Source organism: Ascaphus truei, chromosome 1, assembly GCF_040206685.1.
Source record: "Ascaphus truei isolate aAscTru1 chromosome 1, aAscTru1.hap1, whole genome shotgun sequence".
Taxonomy (NCBI): domain Eukaryota; kingdom Metazoa; phylum Chordata; class Amphibia; order Anura; family Ascaphidae; genus Ascaphus; species Ascaphus truei.
In genome coordinates, this window is record NC_134483.1 from 320,422,655 (window position 1) to 320,438,636 (window position 15,982).

Here is a 15,982-nt window from a genome sequence, read left to right on the forward strand (position 1 = left end):
CATTCGAGATCGACAATGGGCTACTCTATCGGGTGGTGCAATACAACAACCACCCGGATAGACAACAACTGGTTCTCCCCAGGAACATACAATATATGGTCCTGAAAGCCTTGCATGATGAGCATGCATATCTCGGTGTGGAAAAGACTTTCAGACTGTCAGAGATCGTTTCTTCTGGCCAAAAATGCATGAGTCGGTGGAACGACACTGTCGACGGTGCTCACGGTGTATTCAAAGTAAGACGCTGCCTACCCAAGCTGCAACAATGGCCCACCTAAAGAGCTCAGGTCCCATGGACTTGGGGTGCATGGATTTCTTGTGCATCGAGCCTGATGCCCGAGGTATCTGTAATGTGCTGGTCATCACGGACAATTACACCCGATACGCACAAGCTTTCTCGACCAAAGACCAGAAGGCCATTACGGTGGCGAAGATTCTATGGGAAAGGTACTTCGTGCATTATGGCCTACCCTACCGCCTTCATTCCGATCAAGGCCGGGACTTTGAAAGCAAACTAATCCGGGAGCTACTCAAAATCCTAGACATCACCAAGTCTCGGACAACCCCGTACCATCCGGAGGGTGACGCTATGCCAGAGCGATTCAACCTGCCGTTGCTGGACATGCTAGGCACGTTGAAAGGTGCTCAGAAGATAGAGTGGAGCCGACATGCGGAGACTCTGGTACACGTGTATAACTGTACCCGACACGAGTCCACGGGATACTCCCCATACTTCCTTATGTTTGGGCGAGAAGCCAGGCTGCCAGTGGATGTACGTCTACGAGTATCAACAGACGGAATACACAATGCAACGCACTTTAAATACGTGCAAAGGCTTCAGGAAAACCTGCAACTGGCTTACCAGCAAGCCGAGAAGTCCGTTGCTAAACTCAACGCCAACAACAAAAGACGCTATGACCACAAGGTCAGACACCGGGAAATCCGTCCTAGAGATGCAGTGCTCCTCCGCAACCTAGGTATTCCCGGAAAGCATAAACTCGCTGACCGTTGGCGCGACAGTGTCTATGAGGTCGAATCGCAGATGCCGGACCTCCGGGTCTATCGAATAAAAGACACGGATGGCCGGGTAAAGGTCTGGCACCGTAACCATCTTCTTCCTATTCCACAATTGGGAGATGATGAACCAGAGATACCGGCTACACCACTGAACGGTGAGCCAGAGCAAGCCAATGCTAGCCAAGACACTGTAAATGAAACCATTCATGAGACCGTAGAAGATCCTATGGAGGGAACCTCTCAAAGGGGACCCCACAGTCACGGGGCACCTCCCGGAGGAGCTACGGGTAAAGGCCCCCTGTCGCCAAACGCCTACTAGGGTGTCTCCAACATGTCAACCTTTGGATCCCCGATGCCCATGCTTCATGCCCCACAGACACTTTCCAGAGACATTTGTACCACAATGGGAGAGGCTGAGTCTCAGGACTTTGTACTTTACTTCCCAGAGGGAGTAACAGAAGAATTGCCAAAGAGTTAGGCGTCCGCCAAATCGGATGGCCTATGATCAAATTGGTCTCGAGATAAGATACTGTCGTGATCACCATGTTCACGGCACTGTACAATCTTGTATAAAGTCATTGATTATGTGATGAGTTATACATATGACTGCATTTTTATTATATAATTTGTGTACATATACTGTTGTGTGTTACGCTGTTCTCAAGCGGGGACGTTGGTATTTTCACCAGGGGGAGAATGTGGCCAGGTCTCCTTATAGGCTCCCTTCAGCCCCCCTCCGGTTTCCCTTACCTCATGTGGAGTGGGGTGGTTGCAGCGGCGCGTAGGTACCAAGAGTTGCGGCAGCCATTACAAAGCGAGCACCTTAGGACCGGTGGCCATTAGGGGAATAGATCCGCTGGGTACTACAACCCCCAGCCACAGGGGTTGCAGTCAGGTGGAACACAAGCAGCCAATAGGGCTGTTGCATTTGTGGTAAGGGGAGCTCGCGCTGACAGTTAGGAGTTAGGCAGTTGGTAATGTAGTCAGTTAGTGAGGGAGTGAGTTGGGGAGTTGGAAGCTGGATACCAAAGGGGTAGGTGTGAGTGTGCAGGTGCTTGTGGCATCTGCACTAGCCAGAGACCCCTGATAGGCCCCAGCTAGGCTCAACTCCTCTCAGTTTGTGGCTGCTACAGGCCCATAGATAAACTACCCCTGTAGCTTGTAGTGAGGGACACAGCCAGCACACAGCGGCATCCTGGCTCTTGGTGGTCTGGGACCAGACCACCCCCACGGAAGAGACTGTCCTTGAGGTGGACATCCCACGCGGAAGCACCAGAGTTGCAGATCATCGTTGGGTCCGTGTACCCCATCGCAGAACGCAGCGCGCCCGAGGTGCGGACACACCCGGCAGGTACCTCATGCACAAGTGCACCAACATACACTGTAGTGAGAGCGCTGACCACATATAAGGGTGAGAGGTTATATCCTTGTGGACACTAGAGTGGTTGGGACCACGTCAGGTACTGTGGGGACTGTGAACAAGTGTGTTGGACACTAGGTGGGTGATTACGGACGTGTGAGGCCTGGTGGGTAGGCTGTAACCAGTAGCCATATTATTGTTCTGTAGTAAAACTGTTACTTTATGTTTCACCCATTGTGTGTGGTTATTGTATAAGTATATCTATATAGGTTCTGTAACGGGTAATTCCATACAGTAGAATCCGTTACAGGTGGATGTGCTGAAGAACACCGTACCAGTTTACACCACAGGCTCCCTGCAGCGGAGACTCAGACCTCCTGTGAGCCACAGGTGTTGCACCACACACACCGTAGCCACACATTCTCCAAGGGGTTGGGGGAAAGTGTGCTACATATGATTATTACGTATATTACTGCTATGAAGCGCTATGTACATTAATGGCGCGAAATAAAGACATAAATACATACAGCACGCGAAAAATATTAAAAAAAGTAATATAATCCACAGCAGAAATTGAAAATATAAAAAAAACCTGATGCCCAACCAACAAGAAATCCTTACTAATCTTCAAATGTTATACTTGAAAAAAAAGTTACAGATAATCTCCAGGGCCCTTTTTGCTCACTTTTAACAACACACAATCCGCCTATTGTATGCCAAAAATTACAATATATTATTCTTAATAATAACAAACAAAAAGAACAGCATGCCCCGGCACAGTGTCTGTTTTATTTTATGATTGATAGCACATTTGTTGATATTATTAATAATAACATAACCCAGCGTGTCCCTGCTCAGTCAGTATTATTATATTAATGCTAGTATAATTGTTTTTATTATTAAACAAATATAAAGCAGCTCAGTGTCAGTATTATACGACAGACAGTATGTATATTATTAACCATATAATACACAGCATATTCCCTGCTCAGGGCCCTGTGCGTGCCCAGATCACCGCCCTGGTGACGCCTCCTCCTGCCCTGGTAACACCTCCTCCTCCTGCCCTGGTGACACCTCCTCCTGCCCTGGTAACACCTCCTCCTCCTGCCCTGGTGACACCTCCTCATGCCCTGGTAACACCTCCTCCTCCAGCCCTGGTAACGCCTCCTCCTGCCCTGGTGACGCCTCCTCCTGCCCTGGTAACACCTCCTCCTCCTGCCCTGGTGACACCTCCTCCTCATGCCCTGGTAACACCTCCTCCTCCTGCCCTGGTAACACCTCCTCCTCCTGCCCTGGTAACACCTCCTCCTGCCCTGGTAACACCTCCTCCTCCTGCCCTGGTAACACCTCCTCCTCCTGCCCTGGTGACTCCTCCTGCCCTGGTAACACCTCCTCCTCCTGCCCTGGTAACACCTCCTCCTCCTGCCCTGGTGACTCCTCCTGCCCTGGTAACACCTCCTCCTCCTGCCCTGGTGACTCCTCCTGCCCTGGTAACACCTCCTCCTCCTGCCCTGGTAACACCTCCTCCTCCTGCCCTGGTGACTCCTCCTGCCCTGGTAACACCTCCTCCTCCTGCCCTGGTGACTCCTCCTGCCCTGGTAACACCTCCTGCCCTGGTAACACCTCCTCCTCCTGCCCTGGTGACTCCTCCTGCCCTGGTAACACCTCCTCCTCCTGCCCTGGTGACTCCTCCTCGCGGCGGCCATTTCAGGCGGACTGCACGCGGCCGCCATTACTGGGAGCGGAGGAGGAGGCGCTATCACCCGGGGAGGAGGAGGAGAGAGGAAGCCGCCATTATCCGCTCTGCGCTCACCCTGACACCACATCTCGCGCTCTTCCTCGCCGCCATTGTCCTTGTTGTGTGTGTGTGAGTGTGTGATATCACACACCCGGCGATGATTTCAGAGGACGATCAGCAGGACGAAGCCGCGCTGCTCTCCATGGAGGCAGCGGCGGAGGCGGGCGACGACGGCCAGGAGGGCAAGATCGACGCGAGCAAGTCCGAGGAGGACGAGGGGTGAGAAGCAGGGGCTGAGTGGGGTACACACACACCGACCCACATCCATTACCGACCGACTGTAACTACTGCTGCCCGTGCTCTGACTCCCGACACGTGTTGTCAACAGCATTTGTACAGAGGCCGCACATAATAATATAGGGTTAAAACGCGTGTTTGAGGTGACAGAATAGTTGTGTGTGGCCACTAAGCACGATGTATAAACACCGTATCCTCTTCCCGCGTGCTGCCGGGCGTGGAAACTCCCCACACGCGCCCCCGTGCTGGCGGGCGGTGAGTACCCCTCCCCCCGCGCGCGCGCGCCCCCCGTGCTGCCGGCGGTGAGTACCCCTCCCCCCGCGCGCGCGCCCCCCGTGCTGCCGGGCGCTGCAGTGCGCAGCTTGGCATTTAGCACATCGCTGTGCAGAGCTGTAGATAATGTGTAATCATCGGAGCCGGGCCTTGCATACCCCTTTGCGGAGCATGGTGTGTACAGATCCCCCACAGTGGGAGTGAGGGATATTTGTGAAGACTTGGCACAGTACCTACTTGGCAACTTGATGCGGTTACTAAACAAGTGGCACAGCTATAACCCTAGTGGGACATTGATACACGACAGGGTAATGCATGGCAACACCCCTGTGTCAACAGCTGAGCTGAACCTTGTATTCTTGCTCAAATGTTCTACTGTGTGGCATCCTTATTGGTTCTTATGGGCGTTGGGACCCCCACAAATCCCATATCGTGGACACCAGTGTGCATTAAATTAAGAATGGAGGGCCCAATGGCACAAATAATGCATGGGAGAGGTAGAAATTGGGAACCACCTGTGTGTATTGTCTTTTGTCCCTGTTAATGTATTAAATGCATGGAACCTAGTTGCCAAAATGAAAGCGAAACATTCATTTGATCAGTGATGTGAGTAATTATAGTAATTTGTTCCATTTTCCTTCCCCCACTTAGGCCTCGGCCATGTTTACCGCTTGCTGGCGGAAGCATGCTGACGCGCGCTCCCGCTCAGCACTGAGCCCCTACAGCCGCAATTAGAGCGGCTTTAGTAGGGGCTCACCTGTGCTTCCGCGCGCTTGCGGAAGCGCAGGTCTTAGGCTGGGGCCATAGAGGGGTGAGGAGATCCGAGCCGCGCTGAGGCTCGCCTGCTGAAATCTGCGCGATTTCATGCCCATGCAGGCGAGCCAGCGGGCGCGATCGGAGGCGGGGGGAGACTGAGGGAGGCCGGGGCCGTGACGTTGACGCAGCTCCGCGCTGATTGGATGTTTTCACCCGACAGCGCGCTGAAAAACAGCTTGGCTGTCGGCTGAAAACTCCAGCGCCTCAACACGCCTGCGGACGCTCGCGTGAGCCCCCTCTCAAGGCATCCTCATTGAGGATGCGGGGGCTCAGCGCGGAGCGTCCGCACGGCTCAGCGCGGCCTGTCCTTCTATGGACTCGGCCTTAGGGGAATTGAAAATTCCCCCGCTTGCCGGCGCGACAGGCCGGTCACGTGAGCGGTTCGCCCAATGAGGGCGAACCAGCTCCGTGACGTCACTGGCCCGCCCCCGGCCAGTGACGCACCCGCTGCTGACGGCGCGTGCGGTAAGCAACCGCAAGGCCAGGGAAAGCACCTACTTTCCCTGAGCCTCAGCGAGCAAGCAGGGAGCATGGACTCAGCCTCACTCAGACCTCCCCTGTTCCCTTTCATCATGAGGGTAATGGATAAAGATACATAGGAAGGGAAAGAGCTGATGCACGCAGGACCGCTGATCCAGGTGCTATTAACAGAAAGGGACACTTGGCTTTTACGTTGCCAGATCTTTTTTTAAGCCATAATTAATATAAATTCAGCAATTATTGGGGGGTGAATAAAGAAGTGTAAACTCTCACAAGCAAGGCCCTTAATATTTTGTATTGGTTTTCCTTTATTTGGAATGTTTGTTCTGTTTAATTTTATATCACTCTGTTCCCCCAGTGTACTGTGCCGCAGAATATTGTGGCGTTTTACAAATGAACAATAATAGTAGTGGTAGTACAGGTGGAATAAAAGGTGATAAGTGATGTACCCTTTTTGTTTTACTTACAAGATTTTGGGTCTCAATTTGCAGGACTATAAAACATTAACAATGTAACAATTGCCAAAATGTTAGTTACATGGTTAAGTGCTCTCATTTTATTGCAGTTAGTTGACATCACCATTCTGTGAAAGGTGCTTGTGCTGAGAATGTGCCGTTTGGTTTCAGGGAGTCAGTCAAAGTAATCTCAGAAAACACAAAGGGAGTAGTACTGCGATTTCTTAGTTTAAACATGCAAGATTTTTACGGTGCTTTTTTTTAAAATGATATATATCTATATATCATTATCCTCCTTTCTAGATGGTGAGAGCAATACAGAGGGCATATTAAGCAGACTACAATTGAATGTAATACTATTATGCCGTACTCTTCTAGGGCCCAATAGGTTTACAGCTGATGTACCACTTGTACTGAGTTAAGTAGGTCGACTGCCTTTATCAGGGGTATGCACTTTTTGTTGCGTCCCACTTTCATCCCTGCAATTAGTAGCCACTCCCTTCCCACAAGCGACGGTGTAACGAAGGCCGATCACGTGCCAATTAAATGTAAGATACTATGCATGTGCCTGCTAAAGGGTGTCCACCTTCGAAAATTTTGCGCGTACCTCTGCTTTGTCATTACATCTGCCTCGCCCTTATAGCTTTTCAATAACTACAGATGAGGCTGGTAGTGTTTAGAAATCTTTCCTCCTTTGCCGACTTCGTTTCAGATGGAGCATACGATTTCAGAATTTATATATTTATTTATTTGGGGGCAGCGCCATTTTGCAAGCCAATGGTTTTGGAACAGCCCAGGCAAGCACTTTGCACGTCATTGTAGAATGGAAAGTCAGGGCATGTTTGTTCTTTTCAGCTCAAATGTTGGCAGTAAAATCCTTTACATGTCTCTAGCGGTCTGTTACATGGATCAACTCGTTTTCAGACGTGACCATAGTTTTCATGCACTGAGAATTAAATGTTATGGTGATTAGCTTATATAATTACTCTGTATGTACAGTAACTTAGAGAAACAGTCCTACACATTTGTGAGCATGCTTTCTGTTGTGTATAGGAAGCATATATTTTATTAATCTTCCTGATCACATTAAGTATATTGGCAGCAACCTATACAAATAATTTAAGTTGTTGGTTAGTGTTTAGTAGGAATATTCAATCCGGTTTATTTTTATTTTTTTAAATGATTTGCTTGCGTAATAGTATCCATACGAGTGACAAATGCCTACGTTTTATGAATACTTTTTTTTTTGTCTCGTACATACTTTTGTAGCTGTTATATTTGCTCCTTTCCACAATCTCATCTTAAAATATTTTCACTGGCGAGGCCAACTTTTCTGAAAAGCACATTCTTGATACTACACAGACTGTTGATATATTAAACACAATACAGACTGACACTCACACACTCTTTCTTTCATGTCTGGTGTTCGTTAATCGTTACTATGGTTTGATGCATCAGACCTTGCTCGAAGGCCAAACCCAAAAGAATTTGATGCAAACCTTTTTCAAGCAACCTCTGCTCCTTCAAATGTTTGTCACAATGTGTTTCCTACTGTAGCTATGGAGTGGATATGCCTAGAAAGGTTCCTTGTCTGCTAAGAGGCAACACCCTAACAGACGAGCTGTTCAGATGTCTCTTAGCTGATAAGAAACCATCCCAGCATCCAACCCTGGTTGCGTTTATCATGGGCCTAAGGGACTGCTTCACATCGCTAAGCATAACACACAAAGTTTTGAAATCTAATTTACTTTGTCACTGAGCAGTTAATTGGTACTTTATGTGCAATGCAGCTAGTCATCTTACTATTTGCAGCCTGTATCTGTTTTCTTGTTACTAGGTATCAGGATGTACCATGTAAACAATGTACATTAGCATCTAGACTCCTCCACCTGAGCATGATACAACCATGGCAACGTGCGACATAGTTGTATCTAAGGCCTCGACCATGCTGGTGGCGCGTGACGTCACGCGCTGAGGAAGCTTGGGAGATTCCTGGCCTGTTAAATTGTGCGTGTGGGAGGGGGTGGCTGTGACGTCGGACGAACCGCTCACGTGACCCGACCCTCATGCGGCAAATACAAAATAATTTGTCTCCATGGAAGGCTCACGTGCACGTGCGCACTCACCCTTGATTCGACCTAATGTTACCATATGCTCTGGGTTGAGATGTTCTGCAGTTCTCTTGTGTTAATTGTATTACAGTAGTCACTTACACAGGACTAACGAATCTAGGTTTGGTATGTCCTGTGGTATTTGTTGTGATTTTCTTAGACTTTATGGTCGAAATTTTCCATGCTAGTATGTTTCTAAATCTCCGAAGCTACGGTTAATGTAGCAGACAAGGTATTGTATTAAATGACGCTGCATTTCTTCATTTAATTGTAACTGGTTCTAAGTGGGCTGCACTTTTTAAAGCTGCAATTCCGCCTATCATTTGTTAACGGGATTGGAACAGACGGGTCGCTGGAGTTGAACCGTGTTATTTTCAGCTTTGGAGAATACCCTCCTCATTCGAGACCCGCTTGATATGGCAGCCATTTTGTTTCTTCTATGGAGATTTAAATCCGGTATCTTCACTGTCTACTAAGCAGGGGAGGGGAGTCCCCGGAGCTGATCACAACGTGGTTCCAACCCTATTTTAAAAATAAAATACAGCAGCTGCTTAAAATTGTTTTTGGCAGTTTATGCCTTGCGGATTTGTACACCCTACTGACAAATGCATTTTGCATGACATTTTTCTATTTGTAAATAGGTCAAAACTAAACTCAACTACAGGTCTTGGTGAGGAGTGCACCAGCCTGACAGAGCAGGTCTCTTCGGCTCGGGAAGAAATGTAAGAACAGGAGGGCCACATGCGCATTGTAATGTAGTACAGATACATTTTAATAAGATTTACAAATTATTATTCTATTGCAAGCATCTATATTTGTATTGTATATTTATACCAGCTGTGCTTAGAAAGGACAGTAAGATAATTCTACCTGCCACTCCAAGATCTTTTGTGGGCCAGATTTGGCCAATGGGCTGGAAGTTGAATAGCCCCGTGCCAGAGAAATCCCTAAAACATCAATACTTGATAACCAAATGCACATTGAATAAATTATGGTGGGTAAAAAAAGTGATATAATCCCTCCTTACTGGCTATGCACTTCTATAACCCAGCCTGTGCTGAAAAGCTGTGTAATACGGCAGGCAAGCTCATATGGTTCCATGTTAAAATGGATTTGAAGCAGTTGATTTCCCAGAATTCCTAGCTACAATAAAAACATTCTAAAAGATAATGGTAAAAAGCAGGGTTGAGACATATGAATGTCTATTTTTATTTGCAGTATGCTAATACGAAATGTAAATCTTGTGCCATACTGTGCTGCAGGGATTTGTGAACAGGGGCCTTGGAGCCACTATTGTGGTGATCAGTGGCATTTAGCAGCCTCTCAAGGCAGGCTGGTTTATTTGGGCTTGAGGTTCACTATTTTTTACATGCCACTGTTCATTAGTATATTCAAAAGTATGGGTTTCCCTAACCTGAAAATGTAGAAAGTCAAATGGTTTGCTGTCTTGGGGATTGGGGTCTGGAATATAAATGGTTTTGCTGTTTTTTTTTTTAAATGGCTTCTGTTTTTGTTTTGTCGTGTTTTTTTTTATTTTTTCTTTAAAAAGGAAAATGTTTATTGGAGGCCTTAGCTGGGACACGACAAAGAAAGATCTGAAGGATTACTTTTGCAAATTTGGAGAGGTTGTGGACTGCACACTGAAGTTGGACCCCATCACTGGGCGATCACGTGGCTTTGGCTTTGTATTGTTTAAAGAAGCAGACGGAGTTGACAAGGTACAGTATTATAATGCACCACAAATCCAGCCGTATTCTACGCACCGTTCAGGATAGCGTGAACATAAACTAATCGCAGGAAGTGTAAAATATAATTAAGATAAATTATTACGGTCATCTTGGCCACACCACTGATAACATTGCCATGGTAAGGTCACTAGTGTCCAATTACAAATCTGTTCTCTGTGACATCTGCTTTACCCCACTGGTTCAAATATCAATGGAAAGTGGGGGAAAAGGGGTTCGTTCTTTTAAATAAATACCAACTAGTACCAAATGGGACTGATAACAATGTTTTAATGGATTAAAACTGTGTGCAGCCGTTGGATTTTAACCGGTTATCCTGAAAAATGTTAACACTGACATAAGTACTTCAGTATTGGGTGATGCCCTTTTTATTTGGACCAACAATAGATTTTATAAGACCAGCTTTCAAGAGTTCGCTCTCCCTCTCATTTACTCTACACTATCACAACTGGACTAACACTTCTATTTCTACTTGGTTTATAACACTAACATGAATTGTAAGTTACGGTTTACATCCTACACACTGCAGACAAGGAGAAGCAGTGGATAAATCCTTGCCTTATCACTGAGGTGGAGCAAACCTTTGAATGTGAAGGGGAAATAGGCAGATGGCTGACATAGTACAGCAGATCTATGCTTCCCTTATCTTGGCTATTTATCCCCACGGGATACACCCACTGTGGTGACTAGCAGATGGACTTGCTAAGGAAAATATTCTGCCATTTAATGTGCATCTGTTACGTGTTTTACTAGTCTCTTCGGTGGCCAGAAGAGGCAGGGATAAAATGATTTCCATCAACTGTCCTTAAACTTTATTAGTTTAGTTGGCAAAATAATTAAAGGGGCAGTCATGTTTAAGACGAATGCCAATTACAGAGGCATGTTTAATAGATAACAAACAAAAACCAGCTACATTTATCTAATTAAAAATTCTTAACATTTTGAATATTATGGTAAGCTAATGTTTTGGAGAATTTCCTTAAACCTTATGTCTGTCAAGTATCAAATGTCTGTTCTTTGTTTGCAAAGTAATCTGGCTTCATTTGTCAAACAGAAACCTAAGTAGCTGTGCAATGCAAAGCATGGTCATTATTTACAAGATAACAGAAGTGAAACGTATTTAATGAAGCCAGTCACACAAATAAGGGTTTTAAAAAAATCTCCCTTAACCCCCCTGTTAGACTGTCCCTTTAACATCCATTGGTGTCTTTCGATCTGTCTTCTGTAAGGCCTTGGTCCCGCTGCATCCGACGGTGCGCGCGTGCTCCAACTCCTGATGTCCTCCCTAGTTGGCCCCAGTCCCTCCTCGCTGCCAGGCTCACTGCGCACTGCGACGCGTCAGCCAGCAGGAGCTACAATAGGATTGTAATCCCGAGCGGCGACGTGTGGCATGGAGCCAATGAGGAGGGGAGATAGCTGGGGGGTGGGGGGTTGGATCGGATCCTTCAAGGTTTTTTGCCATCTCATGAGTGCAATCCATACCCCAGGGCAAAATGGCAAAGATCCAGCAGCCTACAGAAACAGAAGTCCTCCTGCTCTCTGTTGATAACAGGATGCTCCTGGGTTGCATTTATGCTTAAATTAAGCTGCATAAAGGTTGGTCTGTTGCACATTAGAAAATGCAATGTTAGTCGCATCATAACCCCGCCCACCCAACCCTTTTTGGCCACGCCCCCGCTTCTAAAACCGGCTCCCTAAAGACTGCAGATAGCGGTGAAGTGCCCTACACGCGCGCCCGAGATCTGGATTTTTTTTAAGCATGAGTTTCTGTTTGCGCTGCGGGCCTGGCCCCATTGAGGAGAGGGCTCTTGTCCTGTGGCGAACGCTGCAGTAGCCAGTGGGGACCTGGCCTTAAGCTGCGTTCACACACGGGGGTTCGCGACGCTGCGTGTGCACGCCTCTGTCTGCTAGGCGATGTGTGATCATCTCCAGCAGACGGAATGATGCGACATGCGGGAAGTGTGTGTAGCAGGTCTTTGTGTGTGTGAGCGTGCGTGTCAGTGTGTCCGAAGTGCCCCGAAGCTAGTTTTATTTTGTTTATTTTTAGTTTACCGAGGTTCATACCAAACCCACTGCACAGAGGGGATCATGTACTGAGGGTCCCCCGTCTCGTCCCATCCCCACTGCTGAGTCTCTGGACAATTTCAGCAGCCAATCAATGTAAAATGTCTGGGCATTGATTGGCTGCTGAAATTGGTGTCACACTGCTACAGCCGGAGATCAGATTGAAAAGACTCCCGCGACTGCAGCCGTGTCGACGCCGCACTTTGCAGCCAATGGTAGGTTCAATACAGAACACTACCAATGGCCGCCAGGCATCTGTGACGAACACGCACGCGCACATAATGTAGCGTGCTGTCTGAGCGGGGCCGTAGAGGTTTTTGCCTGCCCTTAAGTTGCTGTTAAAATAATGCCATGGTATTGTCTAAAACTTCATTTTTAGGAATTTGGATATGATCTTAATTGTAACACACCCATTTATTTTGGCAGAATGTAAAATGTACAACTTTATTTCAGTCTTGTCACTGGAAATCTGTTTTTTGGTAACATTCGGTTTCTGTAACCACCCAAAAAAATCACACAAGATTTGTTCCTAATTCCCAAACTCTGTGGCTGTTATTTCATTTACCTTGGGTTGTCATAGAATGTTTGGAGTTCTGCAACAATTCTTCCCTCAATTGTCTTAAAGCACAGAGATGGCGTTCATTTAAAAAGCATTCCTTCTCTCTGCAGGTGATGGAGTACAAGGATCACAAGCTGAATGGCAAAGTGATTGATCCGAAGAGGGCTAAGGCAATGAAGACAAAAGAACCAATCAAGAAAATATTTGTTGGTGGCTTGTCTCCAGACACTCCCGAAGATAAGATAAGGGAGTACTTTGGTGCATTTGGGGAGGTACAGAACCATACTAAACTTTAGAATTGGTATTATGTATTTTTTTTTTTATTGTTGAAACACTAATTCATTGTAGAAAATGAAATGTCAAAGGTCTCGTATATGATTATAAAAAAAATCCACAAAAGCATCTCTGAAGTAATGTTTTGTACCCTATGGCAGTTTATCAACATTTTCCGTTTCCTATGCACGTATTTCATATGTTTTGATTATTGTATCTAACAATTTTCACACAAAAAAAGTGTGTATATAAAGTCAGTAGATGGGCACGCCAACCAATAATATAATAGAGGGGTGCATAGTAACCCAGAACACTAAATGGAAAACGGTATTAAACAAAGTCCAAGTTCTATGCACAGGCACTATTGGGGCTGAAATGTTTAACGGACTACAATAAACTGAAGCATTGGTGAGTGCATAGAACTTGGATATATATTATATATTATGTTTATAATATTTATCAATACTAACTGAAGACTAGAAACCATACCTGATTCTTCAGTACTCTCAAAAGTATCCATCGTGAGTCTTTCCTTTGCAAAAAGATGAAATCTTCTACAATATTCAGGTATTCAATGTAAAATGAAAATGTGCTTCAAGATTAAAGCAAGTTGATATTGTGAACCAAAGAAGCTCCTTGTGCTACAAATGTAGCAAAAAATAAAGCTCTAGTCGGCTCATGATTTTATTTATATTATGAATAGTCAGCACTCTTCTTTTATATTATTACAATATGTTTTCTTCCTTGTTACTTCTGAGCTCTATGAGCACTTGGTTTATAAGTGACCGCTTCAAATACCGTCATAAATGCTATTCATTCCGTATGCAAACGTAACTGGTTTTCTTTGCTTTGACCCTCTCCAGGTTGAAGCAATTGAGCTCCCCATGGATAACAAGACAAACAAAAGACGTGGATTCTGCTTTATCACATTTAAGGAAGAAGAACCAGTTAAAAAAATCATGGAAAAGAAATACCATAATGTTGGCCTCAGTAAAGTATGTTCTGCATTGGACAAAGTCTGCCTTAGTGTCACTTAATTGTCTTGGGTAGTCACAAGTTTTGCAGTGTCTGTTTTTTTCATGACAATAAGTTATTTATTTTTTCCCCCCCAAACAATTTTCTTAAAAAAGAAACAAAGACTCCAGCGTTGATCATTGTTAAACAATGGGGGAGTAGAGCAAATTACACATTTGAATTATGTGTTTTATATGTGCACATTTTTAGTTTCCATGCTGCCTTGTGTGTTACCATTTTCTTATCCCTGTGCTGCTTTGAAGGGTGGGAGTTGGTAGGACATGCTTAGGTTCTGGATCTGCCCTGTGCTTTTGGGTTAACCTAAACATGGAATTACCTCGCTTAAGCAGTGATGGGGTTCAGTGTTGTACATGGGCAATTTCACTCTCTAGTAGAATCACGCACACATTTTTTAAGTTTCTCCTCATCTGCTGTCCTTATTCCTTTCTTTGAATAACTGCTACATTTCCTTAAGTAAACTAGAAACAATTGAATGTTGGTGCACTGACTGCCCAGCTAAATGAAAATAAGTAGCTATTTTATATACAAATTTCCACCCCTTTGCTATATTTCTGTCCTATTTTGCATAGATTGTTTTGTAATTTAGTGGATGGCATAAATGGCCCCTAGAAAGAATCACTCATGGTTCATCTCAAAAGCTTTTGCCAGTTTGCGTGGAAGAGAGATCATGGAATGTTTTGAGATGCATCTTCATACTGCGCAGTGTACATAGAAACTATTTGTTTTAAATGATGTTCTAATTTTTTAGCTCATTATGTAGCATAAACCTTTTAACAGTGAAACTGCATAGAACTGTTTTGTAGTACTAATTTATTGGTTGCTGGTTCACGTGTTCATATCACTTTGTATATTGTTTTCTTATACGCTACACCACACCTCATGCACTTGATTTACTTTGCATGTCAAGAAGTGTTATGTCCTCTTTCCAGTGTGAAATTAAAGTGGCGCTGTCAAAGGAGCAGTACCAGCAGCAGCAGCAGTGGGGTGTACGAGGTGGAGGGTCCTCATCGCGATCCCGTGGAAGAGGAGGTAAACATTTTTTGATTGTATAATGTACATCTTCATTTGGTAACTTGGTTGTTGGTGTGCTGACTTGTGCCAACCCTTTTCTACAGGTGCAAATCAGAGCTGGAACCAGGGATACAGCAGCTACTTTAGTCCAAGCTACAGCAGCTATGGATACAACAATCAGGGTTACGGAGGCTATGGCAACTACGATTACTCTGGTTATAACTACTATGGATATGGAGACTACAGTAGTGAGTATTAACAAGGTTTTTTTTTTCTAATGGGACACAGGTGTTTGATTCTCTTGGGGGTGATGGGTCATTTTAACATTTTAACAGCATCCTTTACATGAGCACTTAATTCGGGACCACAGGTATCTTGCCCATTTTCTTGTTCAGGTACAATTCATGTTAGGCATGTACATTTTTAAAGTAGAGTAAAACCTGCAAATGGGCTGTTTTCCCAGTTGTCATTTTATTCCGTGTAAGAAATGTCATAATTGCACAATCACTGCACACACGTGTCTTCTCAACTGAATGTTTTCAATGAAATGGTGTGGTGATATTTTACTTCCTGCTTTAGGAATACATGGATATTGACCCTATGCATAAGTTAACATATTTTGTCACGTAAAATCAACATCCATGTTTTGGTGTTATGGTAACCAACCAATATAAGCAGTATGTTTTGCGAGTGCTGCTGATGTGTGACCAAGAAATACAAGATCAACGCATGTTCAAATTCAACATTT

The 15,982-nt window shown here is 45.3% G+C and overlaps 1 protein-coding gene across 5 annotated transcripts in view; it reads left to right on the forward strand.

Annotated features, from left to right (window-relative positions):
- The first annotated feature begins 4,063 nt into the window (after nucleotides 1–4,063).
- HNRNPD (heterogeneous nuclear ribonucleoprotein D) overlaps nucleotides 4,064–15,982 on the forward strand; it is a 14,871-nt gene continuing 2,952 nt past the window's right edge. For 2 of the 5 annotated variants that reach the window (XR_012802363.1, XM_075606442.1), the window contains exons 1-7: nucleotides 4,065–4,394; nucleotides 9,189–9,269; nucleotides 10,097–10,265; nucleotides 13,026–13,187; nucleotides 14,052–14,183; nucleotides 15,153–15,252; nucleotides 15,339–15,482. Coding sequence is in view for 3 of the 5 variants with exons in the window: in XM_075606442.1 (XP_075462557.1) it covers nucleotides 4,273–4,394; nucleotides 9,189–9,269; nucleotides 10,097–10,265; nucleotides 13,026–13,187; nucleotides 14,052–14,183; nucleotides 15,153–15,252; nucleotides 15,339–15,482 (910 nt within the window). In the remaining 2 variants the exon portion in view is untranslated. Of the gene's footprint in view, nucleotides 4,395–9,188; nucleotides 9,270–10,096; nucleotides 10,266–13,025; nucleotides 13,188–14,051; nucleotides 14,184–15,152; nucleotides 15,253–15,338; nucleotides 15,483–15,982 lie in introns of all 5 variants that reach the window. The other 3 variants (XR_012802361.1, XM_075606428.1, XM_075606454.1) reach the window with 3 other exon arrangements.